This window comes from Toxorhynchites rutilus, chromosome 3, assembly GCF_029784135.1.
Source record: "Toxorhynchites rutilus septentrionalis strain SRP chromosome 3, ASM2978413v1, whole genome shotgun sequence".
Classification (NCBI taxonomy): Eukaryota; Metazoa; Arthropoda; class Insecta; order Diptera; family Culicidae; genus Toxorhynchites; species Toxorhynchites rutilus.
The window spans coordinates 6,260,662-6,279,943 of NC_073746.1; the positions used below are offsets into that span (position 1 = coordinate 6,260,662).

General features: G+C 37.6%; 1 protein-coding gene across 8 annotated transcripts in view; it reads right to left on the minus strand.

Moving 5' to 3' along the window:
• LOC129780610 (receptor-type guanylate cyclase gcy-5-like) overlaps nt 1–19,282 on the minus strand; it is a 273,526-nt gene that overhangs the window by 33,996 nt on the left and 220,248 nt on the right. For all 8 annotated transcript variants that reach the window (XM_055789065.1, XM_055789062.1, XM_055789067.1 and 5 more), the window contains 2 exons: nt 11,997–12,295; nt 11,680–11,778 (listed from right to left, as the gene is read on the minus strand). In XM_055789065.1, coding sequence (XP_055645040.1) covers nt 11,680–11,778; nt 11,997–12,295 — 398 coding nt within the window. The remainder of the gene's footprint in view (nt 1–11,679; nt 11,779–11,996; nt 12,296–19,282) is intronic.

A 19,282-nucleotide genomic window follows, 5' to 3' on the forward strand; every position in this document is an offset into this window, starting at 1 on the left:
CATTATCGAAGAGTTTTACAATTTATCCAAAATCAGCATGCATCAGATAGCCTAACGGAATCCTACGTCAACTATGCGGTCGTGTCTTGGATACAACCCTCCTGTGACTTTTTTCTTGTGTTTACGATTGCGAAGTTTGTGCGTCGTAGTGAACGTATCACAGGCTGGGAGCGAAGCCGAATTCAACAGAATGTGCTTAAAATTAATGAATTTTAAGAGAGATTTCCGTTCGGCACCATTCGTATCAACAAGTGTAGTAATGACAGTGTGGTTCGTTTTGCCGGCTGTGTGTCAATTTAATTTACACGCGTGTGATACATTTGTATGTGTTTTCTCGATTCTCTTGGTGTAGGTTTGTGTCAATACAGTGAATTTTTGTGCCGTATTGGTGGAACGTTCCGGATAGTGGGGTGAAAGAGAGAAGATCAAAATATGCATTCAAGAAATTATTCTGTGTTGGATTCCTTTGGTGAGATTGTTCCATATCATCAGATTTAACAGATTAAGGAAAATGTGAACGTTTATGCCATCGTAAAAAAGATGGTGATAGCTGTAGAGTAGTGAAATATAATAGTTTCACTTACACACTTCACAAGTTAACTTTTTTTTTGGATTCATTATTTATTTGTTTCTTTAGTTGTTTGTTTCCTTGATTATTCAATTCTTGGAGTTCAAGAATTGAATAATTAGGTAGATAGATGGTTGAAGGGATGACTTGGTGATGAACAGAAAATGACGATTGATTTCAGAGGAGTTCTCAGGTTTCCATACGAAAACCATCGCGATTGTTGTTCGATATAGAGTACGTGCAATAAATAAAGAAATACATCACTGGTTGATTTGTGAAGAGTTTTTCCGATTACGAAATTTATCGCCAGTCCGATTGGCTTGCAATAGAAGTTCTTTCGGTTACCTTCTCAGGTTTCCCTAAAGTTACTTTCCACAGAAGCGATTCGATTTCCATGAAACGAACGGTCAACGAATAACGAAATATATCGTCGGGTTGATTAATTTCAGAAAAATGCTCTTGGTTACCTTCTCAGGTTACCTCGCGATTGGGGTAGATTCTACGTTAGAATAAAGAATACGCGCATTGAGCTGCGGAATATATCACCGGTTTCAGGTAACCCATGAATATTATCCATCGTCGGATGTTTAAGAATGCGACAAATTGAAGGTCCCACAATACACTGAATCACGAAATATATTATAGGTATATTTCATTGTAAAGATGTTTTTCGGGCCACTTTTTCAGGTGGTCCATGGTGTCATCTGTCGTCCGGTGTTCGAGAATGTCAAATTGAATCACGAAATTGATATTCGACTAGTATTGTGGTTGTGTTTTCCAGGTTACCTGTTCAGGTGGTCCATGGATACCATCCGTTGTGAGTGTTTAAGAATGTGTAAATTTGAAGGGTCCACGACCTATTGAATCGTATATTCTATGTGAAATGAATATGTAAAAAATAAAAATATTCATCTGTTTTTAAAATACATCGCTGGTCCGTTAGTCGAAATACATTCGATTTCGTAATTCAGTTTCGTCGATTGGTTGAGAATTTACAGAATCATATCACTTACCACAGTGAATCCTGATTATTACCCCTTCCCACTAACAAACTATCTCTTCCATGATAAACGCTAGGGAACCACGCTATAGAGGCGACCCTTCTGGCCTTCGGGCGGCGAATATCATACTAACATTCCTTCCCTTCCCCTGGTGACTGTAAGGACGTGGCCGGCGTCGTTATTGACCATTCAAAGCTCGAATCACCGAGAATTGCCCAACGAGAATGATTTGCTAGTCCCAAGCGTCATTCTGTGTGTTCTTTGTGCAATTTGGTTGGTTCAGGTCAATCACGGAGAGCAACTACGAATTGTACAGTCTACCTAAGCTCAAGCTCAAGCTCAGCTCTGATATACACAACCATGTAGATGGATAGTTTAATTATTTTTGTATTGATAAAAAACATGCTGAAATATCTTTTTCGCGTTGGCTTTTATTTTTAGCTCTCTATTGCGTTGTCCGCGATTTTCGTTATTTTCGTTATCCGAGATGACGTTGCCAGGCTATTCCGCGAAGAATCGATGTTCTACTGTATATTTGTTCCATATATGTATACACTTACATACACTTGCGGCAAAGGAAACAGTGATATTTACCGTTTTGTCTCAAATTCCTTACACTTGTAAAGACTACAAAATGAATGAAGACATTTACAGATTTCCCGTGTAGTAAACAAGTAAAATCGAAAAAAAAATCATAAGACATCCCTTAACATCAAACGCACAGACACACCTATGGAAGAGAAACAAAGTATAACCCTGAAACACCAACACACCTATTTTGGATCCCCAACAATACCACTACAAACTTATATGTGTGAGAATAAGGGGAAAATGTTTCAAATCAAATTCACTCTTAGAAGGAAATTCCAAGATCCTTATAATTTAAAACACGCGGCAGAGATTATGTTTAGGTATCTTGAGATGGAGAACCTATAAAGTTGCTTCTTTTTCATCTATTATTCATCGCACACACTTTTTGTCGTAATCGACGGCAGAGAGATATCTTAAGGGAAACCTGAAACTGCCATATTTACAAATGAAGCATACATTTCTGAATAATTCAAGAACTAATCAAGCAAACTGAACCACATTTGGCATGTGGAGATTTTAGGGAGCAAGAAACATTTCTGAGGTGGTTCAACACTCCTCCTACCTTTCTGAAGGAGGGGGGAGGGGTCGGAAATGTTTCTATAATGGTAAAACACCCCTGGTAAGACACCTCTCCCTATTCCAACCAAACATGACAATTGAAAACTTTCGAAAAACTCTGAAGGAAAAAGGGAAAATTCGGAAAATTAAATTCCCATATGTTCTACGATTACATAGTTACAAGTGCTGTTAGTCCATTTGATGTTTGCGCTAGCGAAACTGATCTTTGTTCGAAACTGGGAATGGGTTTTAATGTGATGAAACGCACTCCTATATCTTCTTCTACCTATACCAAAAAAAGTATCGCCGGATGTGTTTGATAAGAGCATATAACGATTTAGGGCTGTCTTGATTCTATCATATTTTCTGTACAAAACATTTATTCCATGTAACGGAGAAACGTGTTTTTTGCAAGTGGTTGAAAAATATTGAGCGAGAATTGTGTCTGAAAATAATTTGATATTATAATGATGAGTTTTGTTAGAAATACTAGAAATTTAATAGTAAAAGGTAAATTCAACGGGGTCGATTAGAAAATCAATCATTGAACAGTTCTGCGATTGAACTCATGAATTTGCTCATAGTAAGAAAACGTGGATGTTTGATGGTATTGATGACAAAACACAAATTTTGGGCGGGACGAGGTTTGCCGGGTCAGCTAGTATATTACACAAAAACAATATGCAACAAATGTCTTAATGGAGCCCTACGTCAAATATGCGGTCCTGTCTCGGGCATAACCCTTTAACTTATTTTCAAAAACATCCTAAAAATCGAAAAAAGTAAAAATTTTTCGTTTTTGAGATTTTTAAGTTGAAAACATTGAAAATACAGGTAAACTTCGATATAACGTCCCCTCGTTATAACGTACCTTCGATATAATGTATCAATATAATAATATAATGTAACAATAAATTATCTGTATTTTGATACTAAAGCTTGATTTGTACTTTTAATCAATCCCGAAGTACAACTGTTTTGTGATTCCGGATTCTAAATGAATAAAATGTTGATCAACAGTAGGAAGGGAAACATCATGAGAATGGTTGGCTTCATCTTCTAGTTGAATTAATTCATTAACCTTACTGAAACAGCAACACAATGAAGTAATATAAGCTACGTTTATGAGTTCTTTATTATGCTTCGATATAACGTACAATTTTGAAAGTAAAATGTACGTTATATCGAAGTTACCCTGCAAAAAGTTGTTAAGGGGCTTGTCAATACCATAGATACACTCCCTTTGTGTATGATTTTCGGAAAGCTGAGATATTTAACATAGCATCAAAAATTCAGGTAGGTATGTTATGTAGTTTCTTCTAAATATGAAATAATATATTTTATTCAATAAATATATATCAATAACGGAAAAACAAACCTTCACCCCTATAGGTTTTTTTTCCAAAAAATCGTAATCCAGATGTCTGGTGAAAATATGATGTACGACAAAATTGTTGGGAATTTACTGAACTATTTAGGAAAAATAACAAAAATACTGTTAAACAATCTAACTTAAAAATTACTCATGAGATGATGAAAATTGTGATTTTGTGTTGTTGCCACCACATGTACAAGGTTTCGAAAAAAATTGAGTCGGGTCAGCGACCGGCTGATTTGGCATGAAATTGTTAATTTTGAAGAAGACGAATGTATTACGAGCTGTTGAATTTAACATGTTCGTAACCTAACGCGATCCAACTGAATTTCTTGCGGGGCCTCACTTGCAGACAAATTATTAACACGTTGACTGCCACGTCAGTCATCGGTGACTGACACCGAGCTTTCCGTTCAGGCCGCGTCAGTCACCGGTGACTGACAGTATAACATATGATGGTAAAGGTAGAAATTAATTTTTTTTCGCTGAAATTTTACTACTTTCGAGCAGAAATACCTTCTTACGATACGAAACAATGGCTCTAATACGATCAAAAATTTCCATCAAGTAAATTATAATTTTCCAGTATTGCGCTTCGCATTGCTGTCCTACGATATCAGCGCGTGGTCTGACGGGAAAGTCGCTATATAACCGCGTGGCACTCAACGTGTTAAATGAAGTTCAAAAAAAAAAAAAAAAGGTACAGCGATGGGGAGGAGCGAAAGAAGAGAGTGAATGAGGGAGAAAAAGAGATACGAATTCAATCACAGAAGCTTAATTTGAATAATCCGTACATTTTCCGTAGTTTACCTACCATTAACCATATGTAAATTAACTGCATTAAATGGTTACTTTGTTTTACTATTTTTGTTATGAAAAGACACAAAAATAAATTATCAATTATAAAATAATTTTTTGACGTAGGACTACGTCTAACCGGAAGATATAGGGGGTGAAATGGAAATCTAGGCACGTAACAAGTAGGAAAAAATGCAAGATTTGGAATGCTTATAACTCGAGCATTTCTCAATAGATCGCAAAGGTTTTTGCATCAATTGATAGGAAATATATCTACGCATCTATCATAACGAATAACATTTCATTTTTCTTGAGATAAATAATTGAATAATTGTGAAATATTAAGCATTGTCCAAATGCACTATGTGCCCATTTTTTATTGGTCCATTTTGTGCTCCTCAAATCGTACCGACCAAAACAGGCAACCAGAGCAGCAGCGAAATACAATGAAGCACGATTGGAAAGGAAAAAGAAAAAATATGAACGAAACATTGGTCGCAGTCACACACATGCGTAATTCTCGAGCCAGCCAGTCAGCTTAAAAATCCCCGCTCCGCTGCCGTAACGATCATTCTTTGTGTGGACACCGACTGGACAATATCGTTGCTGGACGAGCTGGACGGCGAGGGATCGAGTGCCTTTCTCAAGGCAAGAGGGCGGAGGTGGTAGCGCTGGAGTAGAGTAGAGTAGAATTTTCAAAGGGCCTTTCTCAAGGCTAGATACGAATGAACTGCAAAAGTTTAAAGTCTCTATAATACAATACCTTCCTTCCTTCCTTCCGTAACGATCATTCTCATCCAAACCGTACACCACATCGTTTCGCATCACAACACATCAACAAACCAACACAAGCAGCCATGTCTGGACATGGCAAAGGAGGAAAAGTGAAGGAAAAGGCAAAATCCCGCTCGAACCGTGTTGGTCTGGAGTTCCCCGCAAGGGTAGCTAGGCCGAGCGCGTTAGTAGCAGTGCACCATTCCACCTAGCCGCCGTTATATAGTTTCGGCCGCCGAAGTGATCGAGTTAGCTGGCAAAGCTGCTCGCGACGATAAGAAAACCCGCATTCGGAACAGAACACATTCGGTTCGGTGGACATCAAGACAACAGGCAGTTGCAGCGAGTGGCGAGTGGCAAACGCAATCGCAAAACGACATCAGGTAGCAGAAGAAAAAAGTTTGTTCTCTATACAAACTGGTGGCAAATCCAGAACAAGGCGGCATCGAGGGCGTTCGAAATGTTTTTTTTTCAAAACCACGAGTACAAAGTTTTCTAAATTGGAACCATTCCACAAAACACGGCGCTTATCAGGGCCATTAAACTTTTCAAAAAAGAGTTTAGGAAATACAGTTCAATGCTTTCTAAAATGATATCCAAAACAATAATAAAACACAAATTGATTTTTGCATATTTTGTTTGCCAGGATCTGATGAGTATGAGAATTTGGCAGTTGTTCTGAGCTTATTGATGGTTGGGGACTTTCCCGATTATTCAATTTTCACCAATTCTTAAATTGCTTCTAGATTGAAAGTACAGTAATTTATGTTTAGCTCGACATTTAGCTAATTGGACGGACCTGTAATACGACATATTTAGTTGGACATTTTTGTAAACATAGAGTTCGGGGTCCAAATTATGACCCCACATTGAAAGTCGACACTGTACCACTGTCATCGGAAATGTTCAATTACAGGTTAAAATCGGCTCCAATGCGACACTGAGTGGTGCTTCGGCACGTCGCATTGAATGTAACTTACTGTACAACATGTCACAAGCTGGATGGGAAGAATTTTTCCAACTGTGAAAGCTGTGGCGAGTGGAAAACGCAATAGCTAAACAGGAAGGTTTAACCGAACAAGATGGGGATATCGCGTGATAACAAAACACAACACCAAAGGTTCTTTTCAGAACCACCAACATGTTCATAAAGAGTAAACAGTAAACTAATCCATTTTTCAGGTGGATAGGTAGGTATTCACGTAGGAGAAGAAAATAAATATATTTAAAATATATATTTAACAAAAACTGTCCCCTTTGTATAGTCCTACGTCACTCCGGTTATGTCCCCAACATTACCCACCCGTCTTTTTAATGAAAATTTTGTAAGGGGTTGTATCCAATGAGATACATATAGAGGTGGAGCAGTAGGCGAAGTATATCTGTATTGTCAAGCAAAATATCGTGTCATCATTATTTGCACTCAACGTGGAATTCATATGGAAGAAACAAAACAATGTTGAAAGTACTCACGGTTGCATGATAATTTGAGCCTAAATTCACATGAAATCACTCAACTGTTTGTTTTTATCGTGGCTTATTTGTATCGTGGCTTATTTCGATTATTTATGTGGTAAAAAGGTCCAGAGAGCAGTCGTTTTCTTAGTTCTCGAAAGCAGTAACATTTTCGGTGAAATTTTGATTAAGTGGCGATCATTCTCTCACATCATACACACCGACACTGAGAACCTTCGAAACATCAACTTCATAACGTTAATATAAAGAAGTTTCGTTTGTTTGTATGAACGTGGGGGAGTGAACATGGCACATGGAAATATCACTTTTATCCGTCTTTTTCGACGTAATTTCATAAATATTCACTGCACGCTATCACAATAGCCTCATATTCAGCGAGAACTCTAATAAAATGTACGTTTTTAATTGATAAATTACGCCCTGAAAATAGCATTTTCACATGGATGCGGTGGGCAATCAAAGATAAACACCGCGTCTGACGTCACTATTTGAGAAATAGTTATGGCAGCGCATGCTATGTCGCTCGAAACTCTACCATCTTCATTACCTTTTTTCTAGTACATTGGGTTGTATCTAGGACACGACCGCATTTTCGAAGTAGAACTATATAGAAAAAACCTAAGAAAATGAAAATAGTCAAACGATCATTGTGTTCTATATTCTCCTCTGAAATTATTGCAATCTCATGTTTACGCAGTTCTCGAACCGCCAAGTTCATTCACCTCTAGTATCTGAAATAACGATTTTCCCAGGCTTCTCAGTTTAAAAGTACGTTTTAGAGAAACATATTCCAGTCTACACAACGACAAGCGAGTACAATAGTACTCAACACCAAAAAGTACCTCCGACTTGCATCTATTTGCAAAGCGGATTCCACCAGGCACATTAATTTTGATGTTCGTGTTAGGGAAACACAGCTCTGTGGGAACAAAAATACCCCCTACTTGCATGTATATTTGCAAAACGGATTTTCACAGGTACATCGATTTAGAAGTCTGTGTTGGGGAAACCGTAAATCGGGCCATTCCAAACTTGGCAGTTAGGGCGTTTAGATAACACTTGACGTTTTACAGTTATTCAATTGTTCATTCCATGAAAAATAACATTTTGATGCACATACCTATCCGATCTATTAAGAAATGTTCGAGTTATAAGCATTCGAAATACGGGTAGGGTTAGCTCATAAATCGGCAAAACAAATCGGCAGACTAAATGTATATGGAGATCTTACGGTGGAATAAATGTTTCTATGTTGGTTCAACACTACACCCCCTCTCTAAGGGAGGGCTGCCATACTAGTGAAACACAATTTTCTGCATAACTCTAGAACTAGTCTAGCAAATGGAACCAAATTTGCAATGTGAAGGTTTTAGAATGCGATTAATGTTTTTATGGTGGTTTGACACCAGTAGTGAGGAATTAGGGAGATTCCTGCCGTGAAGCACGTGACCGACTGTTGCTTATCGGTCCTCCCTCAACAGCTCCCGCAGGTGAGTGTGGACACGATTCGGCCGACAGTGGCCTGGTAGACACAATGTGGTTAAGAAGAAATCAAATTATCTAAAATCTGTCAGTGTCCATATGAAACGTCCTATACCAGAAAAACAAAAAGAAGAAAAACCGAAGCAGTGAACCAAAATTGAAACAATAAATATGAAAAAAACTAACATTTAGTTCAGCTAATATGCTTAAAGTGTAGGAGAAGATAATGAAAAATATTTTTCAGTGTGTTAAAGAAAAACATGACAATTGAAAAGTTTCGAAAAACTCTGAAGGAAAAAGGGAAAATTCGGGAAATTAAATTCCCGTATACAATTACATAGTGACAAGTGCTGTTAGTCCATTTGATGTTTGCGCTAGCGAAATTGATCTTTGTTCGAAACTGGAAATGGATTTTAATGTAATGAAACGCACTCCTATATCCTATTTTATCTAAACCAATAAAAAAGTATCGCCGATGTGTTGATAAGAGCAGAACACGAGGATGGAATTGTCCGATTTATGGCTGTCTTTGGTCTATCATATTTTCTGTATAAAACATTCATTCTATGTAGCGGAAAAACATGTTATTTGCAAGTGGTTGGAAAATCTTGAACGAGAGTTGTGTCTGAAAATCAGTCTTCCATGTTTCACAAAAAACACTGCGTCCAGGATAAACATGTCTACGCTACTGTTCACACTTTTGTGTTTGAGTACAAACATGATTTTTTCGTACCTATGTTTGAAAATGTGACATGTTTATATTCGCAATATGTTTGGACATACGATGTTTAATCCCAATGTTTCACATGACGTTCGAACATGGTGTACAGTTTCTCTTGCATTTTCACCCCAAGCACCGGCAGTGCGTAGAGTAGAAGAAGCGAATTGGACACCACACCACCACCACTCAACGCGTGGTGTGTTGGTATGTTGACATGGAAAAAATACTTTCCTATCATGACAATGGGTGCTTCGTCTAAAATATTGGGCAAAAAAAATAAACCTCTTTTTTTTCATTTGATATCATTATTTAGTGCACGCATCAATGTATATATTGAATTCATGTAACATTCGCTATTATTAGCTATCGGAACAAGTACTAAAATTGAATAGAGCGTGGCGGATATGTTTAGTTACCCACAACAAATTTTGATTACAGTATTTCTATAATTTTAATCGAATATAATGTACCAGAATTATTCAGCAGTGACATGATAGGCGTGACGCTAACCACTCGACCACGGGAGCAACAATATTGGCTTTGAATACAAATGGCCAATACTGCTTGTTCGCGACGAACGCGACCCGCGCTATAAAACGAGCGAAAAAGAGGAGAAGAAAGGATGATGCAATCGCATTCACACATAGCATATGTAGTGCAGTGTAGTGTAGCTTTGAGTTTTTTTCTTTCATTCAGTTTGTGATAACATCGACAAATTAATGGTGTATTTTAGCCGCTGAAATTTCTCTGCTGGTTCTGCTGTGTGCCGCTGGAGGTTGCATCTAAAACTAATTTTTGGGAATTAATTTTTTTGGTCAACATTTGTACGACGTCGCCCGCTGTGCAGTCGGCTCTCCAGAATTTAATTGCCAACATGCACACAAAAAAAAATCTCATAGAAAGATTCTTTCTATTCAGAGATTTTTTTCTTTGCGCGAAACCAAGGATTATTTAATCAGACTTGCAAAATGTGCATGAACTCATAGCCTCTCAGTTCGTGCAATTTTTGAAATGCGAGCTAAATTTCAAGTTTCTGTGAAAAAGTATTCTACGAAGAAATGTTTTGGAATGAATAATTTCTTTCCGTGTATGAAAAGAAACGAAAGCAATGAATACTGCGACATCGGGTGATATGTTTGTACATGATGTTCTTGAATTATAAACATCGTGTTTGTTTTCACATATTTAGGTTTGTGTATCATTGTTCGCGTTTGGGATAGACATTCAACACTAGCGAAAATCATGTTCGATTTCAAACAAAAACATGGAATTTTCACATCGCGTGGACATGTGTAAGTGTTTTTCGGAAGACTGCTGAAAATAATCTGATATTATAATGATGAGTTTTGTTAGAAATACTAGGAATTTTACAGTAAAAGTTAAATTCAACGGGGTCGATTAGAAGATCAATCAATGAACAGTTCTGTGATTGGACCCATGAAATTGCTCATAGTAAGAAAACGTGAATGTTTGAACGTATTGATAATAAAAAAAAAAAAAAAATTTAGGCAGGACGAAGTTTGCCGGGTCAGCTAGTAGCTCATACAATCTCACAATTTGATGATCACAAGAACACAACTGACCGCTCCTCATTTGGCAAGAGTTAATTGTACGGGATGAATGCATTCTATTCTGTTTAAACCTTTCGATCATTATTCTCCAAGTATACCGGCATGGGGTCAGTCTTGTCATCCATAACTCACCGCATTAACGCAATACTCAGAACCGATACTATGCGCCATTCGCGAATGGCCGTTCCATTTTGTTTTTCTTCAACACATTCCACTGACGGAGTTTGTGTATTTGTTCGTGGGGATACATTCCAACCCTTTCTCTTTCCAACTTCATACATTCCGCCGCATCGACGCATCGAATCAATCGACGAGTGTTAAAAATAAACTGAATTTTTGAATGACTAGCAGATACCATCAAATGATCCCACGCGTGTCAACTTGAAACCCCCAAAAGCTCGTATCATGATGGTGATCATAATCGCTAAGCCGCTCTGGTGTTCGAAGATATCGGAGACATAAAAATTTTAATTCTGCGGCTCGTGTATCTATTAGATAGGATTCGCGTGCCTACCCAATGTTAGCACATCGTTAAATATCGGTAAAATACGTCGATCAAACAAACCTACGATCAATAATGGTTTACTACCTGGTAGGAAGTTGTAATGTAGGAAACGGTTCACCGTTTTAATTTTTGCCTCTCCCGTTAACTGATTATATTTTTCATCCCCCTCCTTCGAGAGGCGCGGTATGTTGCGGAGATGCGGGGAGCGCCTTATTAGCGCATTTTAAATGCATTGATTACGAAAACAGATGATGCTCACCTCCAGCTTGTAGGCCTCACACATTATCACTCGGGCTACCTTGTCATCGACATCGGCAATGATGATTCGCGCGTTCTTCACCTTCAAGTCCAGCAGATACTGAAAATGTGGTGCGTAATTTGTAAATATGTATGAGAGAGTTTGCGCAAGCGAACAGATTAAGAGGCACATCTTTTGATGTTTGTCATTGATGCGGGTGCATCAATTTGTGTGACGATTTATGATGCTGTTATCGCAATAAATAAGCAGAGAATAATAAACAAAAAAAAAGTGCCCGACAGTCAACGATGGCCAAAGACCGGCGCGCTCTTTATTACCTGATTCATTTCTGTCTCACTGCGGTCACGGGGAAATTTCTTGTTCGATATCAGCTCGATGTGATTCTCCTTGAGCAGTGATTCCATATGCGAAATATATTCAGTGGACTTCTGACCGTCTTCTGTCAAGGCCGCCACGCGGTTCCAGTTGAACTGATTCAACAGTCGCGCGTAAACATGTCCGTACTGCCGATTCTCGCCAATGGTGCGAAAAAAGTAGGGATAGGTCTCGCGGTCCGAGAGGAATGCACCTTCGGCGGAATATGAGATAACCGCCATTCGGAAATGTTTGGAGACACCTGGAAGGGGGTGGGGGGGGAACATACATTTTATTAAACGGTTTTGTTTAGTTCGATTTGTTTGTATGTTTGAAACCTTGTAGCTTTGCCTGTTTGTCTGTAGCGTTGTATCACATTAATAAAAATTTGACTCCCTTCTTATTGACCGATTGCTCTGAAATTTGGAGCACACCTTTATCTCTGCTGTCATTATAAAACAGCGTATCCCATAATCTTGAGAATTCAAGATGGCAGCTGTTACAAAATGACGGACTCCATATTTCTCAAAATTTCAGCAATATGGGACGAATTTCATGCCAACATGCCAACTCGTCTTAGGAGTTAGCAACATCATCTCAATGCGATGTTTTGGGTGTAAAGACATTGGTCATTTAACCGTTTCGTTACGAGCGTCGTCTTTAGACGACATGAGAGTGATACTGCACATCGATCACACCAGCACGATGTGCATACTTTTCGGCGCAATGCCCCGTACAGCGGTAGCACTCCGGCGGAGCACACTGCCGTATTGAAAGGGTTAAGAAACATGGCACACTTGAAATATCAGAAAAAAGACAGCTTTTTGAAGAGGCCCAGTTTTTTTTCTGAAATTTATATAAAAAATTTTAACTCAAAAACTATGACACCTACAAAATGTTGGTTAAAAGACAAGATGTAGTAAAATGTTTAAATTTTCATAAGAAAATACAAAAAATTTTTTTTTCAATTACGCTGAAAACAACATTATTTCAAAACATGAGATTAATTTTTCTCAAAAACATATTTTTTTAAGATTCTAACAAAAATTATATGAATAGCCCTTATAATTTCCATCCATACATCGGAAAATGGGCACTTTTACAGAGAAAAAAATTCTCTAACAACGACTTTTTCATGTTTTCTTTGAAAAAAATACAACATTCGCCGTCAACATAATTCGCATTGACTAGAAAATTAATTGACTAGCTTTGTGAGTGAGGATGACTGATGAATTATAAACATCCTGGCCTCTTTCAACCGAAGGATCCGCCACTTGCTCAATGGTGTGATCCACCAAAAGTAGCAACTTTTTTAAAATTCGAAAATAAACCATATTTTTTTAATTTCTTATTTTGTAACTGTCTGTCCCTTCCAGTCAGCGCTTTTCTACCAAAAGCTCAAAGTCGGCCCTAGGGACAGACGCGTTGCTGCTAGAAAACGTTTTCACTGTAAAACTGCCCATCATTCGATCACAATTTTAAAAAAAATACGTTTTTGAGAAAAATTGATTTTAATTTTGGCAATATTTTTTTTTCAAATATCAAAAAAAAATATTTTGTTTAATTTTTTTACGAAAATTTAAACTAAACGATGTCCAGTAAGATTCCAGAAAACCACTTGAAAAGCTTATTGTTTGTTCCACGATTTTCAAGAAACTATATCAATTGTCCCATGTTGTTATTCTAGACATAACTGTCCTACCATGTATTTTTAAACCGTAATCAAGCTTGTTTGATTCGAGTGAGGGAAACTTTTCATATTTCAATACAACAATAGTTGTTGCTAGTGTTGCTCATTAAAAACCCGATGTGTTGCCAAACTGCAAAACTTAAAACCTTTTATTAGTCAAATGTGCTAGAAAACTTTGATTGCGTTTTTCTCAGATGCTGATTATGGAACATGTTAGATTTTTCAGGATTTCCCAGACTTTTTGATACGTTCCCTGATATCCTGACTAACATTCAATTTTGCCTGATTTTTCTGAAATGATCCTGATTTTACCTGATTTCGTACTTTTTACTTTATTAGAATGAAAATTTTCCGTAATAAATATATGAAGTGATCCTGGTTGGAAATGAGAATTGTCATAATAGCCTACATAAAAAAAGCTCTCCAGTCCGCACTTGTGTAATGCTTGATTTTTTTTTGTTTATTATTCCGAAGCGATTTGCTTTACCGAAGATACTTTTTCGACATTTAATAAAGCTACGTTGTGCTCCCTTGGCCGAGTGGTTAGCGTCATAACTAACATGCCGGGTGTTCGGGTTCGATTCCCGTTCTGGTCGGGGGATTTTTTCGTCAAAGAAATTTCCTCCGACTTGCACTGTGATCACGCGTATTCTAGAGCTTGCCACTCAGAATGCATTCAAGGCGTGTTATTTGGCATAGAAATCTTAACTAAGTACTAATAAAAATGACGCAGGTAATACTACGTTGAGACGGCGAAGTTCCTCTAGGAACGTTAGTGCCATTGAAAAAAAAAAAATAAATAAAATAAAATAAAATAAAATAAAGCTTGAATTTACGTGATAAAAAGATACTCTATCAGATTAGCATGCCCAAAGGCAGTTCCAAAGCGTTATATTTTGAACGAAAATAATTACTTATTGCTTTTTGAACACTTTAATCACGTAGTACTCATTCTTACTTTACAACTGTGTCAATTAATTTCCAGATATTTCCACAAAAACTCATCATCATTAGCATAATGTTTCGAAATTGATCTCGAAGCTGAACTTATTCATTATTCTCGAAGCTCCATTAGGAGCTTCTACTAATCGAACAGTCGATAAATTCCCACAACTACTGCTCGCAACAAACTGAAGGAACTTCCAGAATTAGTCAATGCGATAGCCGTCGTGTTCCATCAGAACAACGCCAAATTTCATGTATCTTTGAGAGAATACTTGGAACGGTGAGCTACCAAGATCTCGAAAAAGCAATATGAAAGAGGAATCCCCACTGCAAGCACTCTCGGAGCATTATTTCTACTACTCAAGGTTTGTCGTGAGTGCAAGCCACAAACGATTAATCCCATCCCATAGAGCGGATGATGAGTTCTTGATCGGAAAGTGTAACAAGAGACGATCAACTGAAATCTTACGACACTCGTCGAGGGATTTTTAATTCTCTATTGCACTGACCGCAGTGAGTGGCTGACTCAGTCTCGTGTCGATTTTATTATGCTGTCGTCTCCCGCCCGATAAACAGCAGACGGGAAATGGATGCAATTGTCTAATTTTATTACCAGCAGATTTGGGCGAATCTCATCCCGCCCAAAATCGTTCTTTAGATTCCAATAATTCTAAACATTCACATTTCTGTGGTTACGTTTTTCGTTGCAAATAGGGTAAGGATCTTGGTTTGTCCAATTTGGGGTGTTTTTACGCAACTAGTAAATGCAAATCGATTTTTCTTCATGAAAATCACACATAATCGATACGAGTTTGGGTTTGTTGAAAAGCCCCAAGTCTCTAGTTGCTAATACTACCATAAGGTGTTGAAATTATTCAAATTTTTATGTTTTTTAACGATTTTCCTCAAAGAAGAATTATGATCATGGTTTGACCACCTCTGATCATGGTTTGTCCGGTTTTAGAAATCTCCATTTTTGAATGAAAACATTCGAATTCACAATTAGATGTTGCATTTATCATTGCTTGAGTTTACTGTCATCATATTGATTCATTCATAATTTAGGCTTTCTTCAGAATATTGCCTTTTCTTGGGCATTTTAGAAGTGTTCACCTCAACACAATCAACACAGAAAAACCATACTTCTGCTCAAGGCGCCTAGAAGTATATACTAAGGCCAACTTGCTAAAACCACTCTTCAGCCATCTTGGAAGTCTACTGTGTTTTGTTTGTAAACAAAACACAATACGCTATCGCCGAAGCTCGCTCGTGATCAGTCTGTCTCTTTCACGCTACAAGCAAATAATTCCCCTTCTACTTTCTTCCGTGCTGTTTTCATGTACCGCTCCCCTAACCAACTTAGTGACGAAACGGCCTCACCTAGTACCATAGACCCGTCTTGCTTCTGCTATGCGCGAAGCACACCATAAACAAACATAAACAAACTGCAGCGCGCCAAGCGGTTGCCATAGAAATCATGTGAACAAAACAACATTATTGAATTGGACAACTCATGATCAGAATTGAGTTCATCAAAATGCGTTAATTTAATGGTTTAGCTATGTAAATCCGATACAAATGGTGAGCAAGCATGATGTTTACAATATTTATAAGTGTTGTAATCCAGAAAAGGTCTGAATTCGTGCCAAATAATCATCTGGTGATCGATTAAAAGTTAGCTCGAATGAGGGGCGCATTGACACAAATAGAAGGTGTATTTTATAATCCTTTAAAACATGTGATTTCGTAAAAATATACTATCAAACTACATACTGCTTTGTCCGCAGATTTGTTTGGTTGAATCTGGTTAATTTCAGGTATTCCACCTCCATATTGTCGAATAAATACTGTTGGAACAATCGGTATCGCAGAAAATGATTATCAACATCCTACCTAATCATCAAACGGTATGCGAAGATTTTAAGTGAACTGACGGCATTGAAATATATGTTTTGTGAGGACCACACAATTATTATCAGAGCGAATAAACGTCCGACTGGAAGACATGAACATCAATTTATTGTTCCCAAGATAAATTTATCCTTTGAAGGTCGTTAACCTTCCTAAAGATGATCAGATGTAATATACTCCAATGTCGTCTGGAATAACCGAACCAACACCTTATGTTCGTGATGTTGTTTTTGCTATTTCCGATGTTTCTTAACACGGCACTCTTTTGATTATTCGCCGAAAATGGATAAAAAATATCCTTGAGGTTAGCCTACGGTATGGTGAGCCAGTCTCAGGATAAGAAAACATTTTAAAATCAAGCTTAATTTTTTTTTAATGAATTAGTAGTAAAACAAAACGTCAAAACGTTTCTCAGCTTTGTGATAGCAGATAGAAATTATGTAGAGTTCCACAGTCCTAAAATTTAATGAGTAAATATTTACGTGCTTGCACAAAAAACACATGTTGGCATATTTGCGCTAATTTATGTTTTTGATTAATTCAAGGCAATTAAGGTCTTTTCTAGCCGCAAGTTTACTGGGGCCCGAAAGGAGTGTTCTGTATTTGTGCTGGCGGAAAAATATATCTCGCAAGACCTCGTGTTCGATATCGTAATAGCCTTGGCCAATAACGCATTTACATTAACTCATAAAATTAGTGATTTGAGGGGGATTATTGTAGTATCTTGTAGATGAATTTAAACACCATCAGAGAAATCCTCTGTGGAACATTGAACATTAATGTCGTCCTATCTGCTGTAGCGCATTTTTTCCTCACATAGTTTCATCGAAGTAAACGTGCTCGGAGAGGAAAATTGAACTCCCGGACGAGAGAGCGAGAATCGTAAAGCGTACGTCATAGAGATACTCATTCCCATGGAGCAAATTCTTGTGAGGAGGTGTAAACAGAACGAGGAAGGAGAGTAACTCAATTATTCGAACTAGTTTCAGTCTAGCAATGCTTTGGTCAACTCAGAGTTACCAAGAGAAAATCATTTGGTTATGATGGGAGAGGATAATAGTTAGTCGCAGTTTGCACAGATTACGATTTGTGCAGTTAGCGATTAATCGTAAATCTCATCATGTTCCCTTGTTTTCCATCCTTGGTCTGGAATGTGCTATCCCACTAGCTGAACTAACCGGATATTGTACCATCAGATTATCACAGGTTAAGGTTCCTGCGAAATTTTCTCAAACACACGATCTTGGACATTTTGGAAGAATAGAAAAAAATATTTTCTTTAAGGTATATATAAAACAGTTTTCGACGAGAAAGCAAACATTTTCTTGAAGGGTAAAATTTCTAGGTTGTACAAAAGACGACGAAAGATCATCCTGAATTCTCCTGATTTTTATTCTCGTTCTCCCTGATTTTTGAAAATAATAGTTGGCAACCCTGCTCCTATAGCTTCTTCTATCTATATAAATAAAAATAGATCGCCGAATGTGTTGATAAGAGCAAAGCTCGAAGAAAGAATTGTCCGGTTTAGGACTGTCTTTATTCTTTCATATTTTCTGTATCAAACATTCATTCCATATAACGGAGAAACATGTTATTTGCAAGTGGTTGGAAAATATTGAACGAGAATTGTGTCTGAAAATAGTCCCCTAATCATAATATTATAATGACGAGTTTTGGTAGACGTACTAGGAATTTTATAGTAAAAGGTAATTTTAAAGGGTAGATTAGAAGATCAATCAATGAACAGTTCTGCGATTGGACCCATGAACGTGCGCTTAGTAAGAAAACGTGAATGTGATAACGAAAAATACATTTTGGGTAGTGCTCCCTTGGCCGAGTGGTTAGCGTCATAACTAACATGCCGGGTGTTCGGGTTCGATTCCCGTTCTGGTCGGGGGGATTTTTCGTAAAAAAAATTTCCTCCGACTTGCACTGTGATCACGCGTATTCTAGAGCTTGCCACTCAAAATGCATTCAAGGCGTGTTATTTGGCATAGAAATCTCATCTAAGTACTAATAAAAATGACGCAAGTAATACTACGTTGAGACGGCGAAGTTCCTCTAGGAACGTTAGTGCCATTGAAGAAGAAGAAGAAGGGTGGGACGAAGTTTGCCGGGTCAGCTAATATTTCTCTACAATGATACCATTCAACTTTTTTTTCAATTTTTTTTATTTCTCACTTAATTTTTTTGGAATGTTTTTATGATGTACTGTGTTCTATTAGGCAAATAATTCCATTTGATACCGATATTGAGGGGATTGCATGAAATACATAGACGACCATTTTGTAGCGCGACCTTTATGGACTCATGTTGTGCATAATGTAGCTTGTTCTTCAAGTTCATTTGATACACATATTTCAAAGCTAACCGATGGTCTAAAAAAATAATTTTTCCCCTGGATTTCGATAACAAATGCGTACGCGAAATGAAAATCTGGTTCACCTACTACAGGATCTCTGCTGCGTGATGAGATACTAGATTTTCAGAATCTCGATTCGTTGAGTGGTCGATAGTTCGCGTTTACATAATCACATCACTTACCTCAGTGGATCCTGATTCTTACCTCTTCCCATTACCAACTATCCCTTTCACAACTTCCTTCGGGCGGTGAATATCATACTAACATTCCTTCCCTTCCCCTGGTGACTGTAAGGACGTGGCCGGTGTCGTTATCATTCAAAGCTCGAATCACCGAAAATT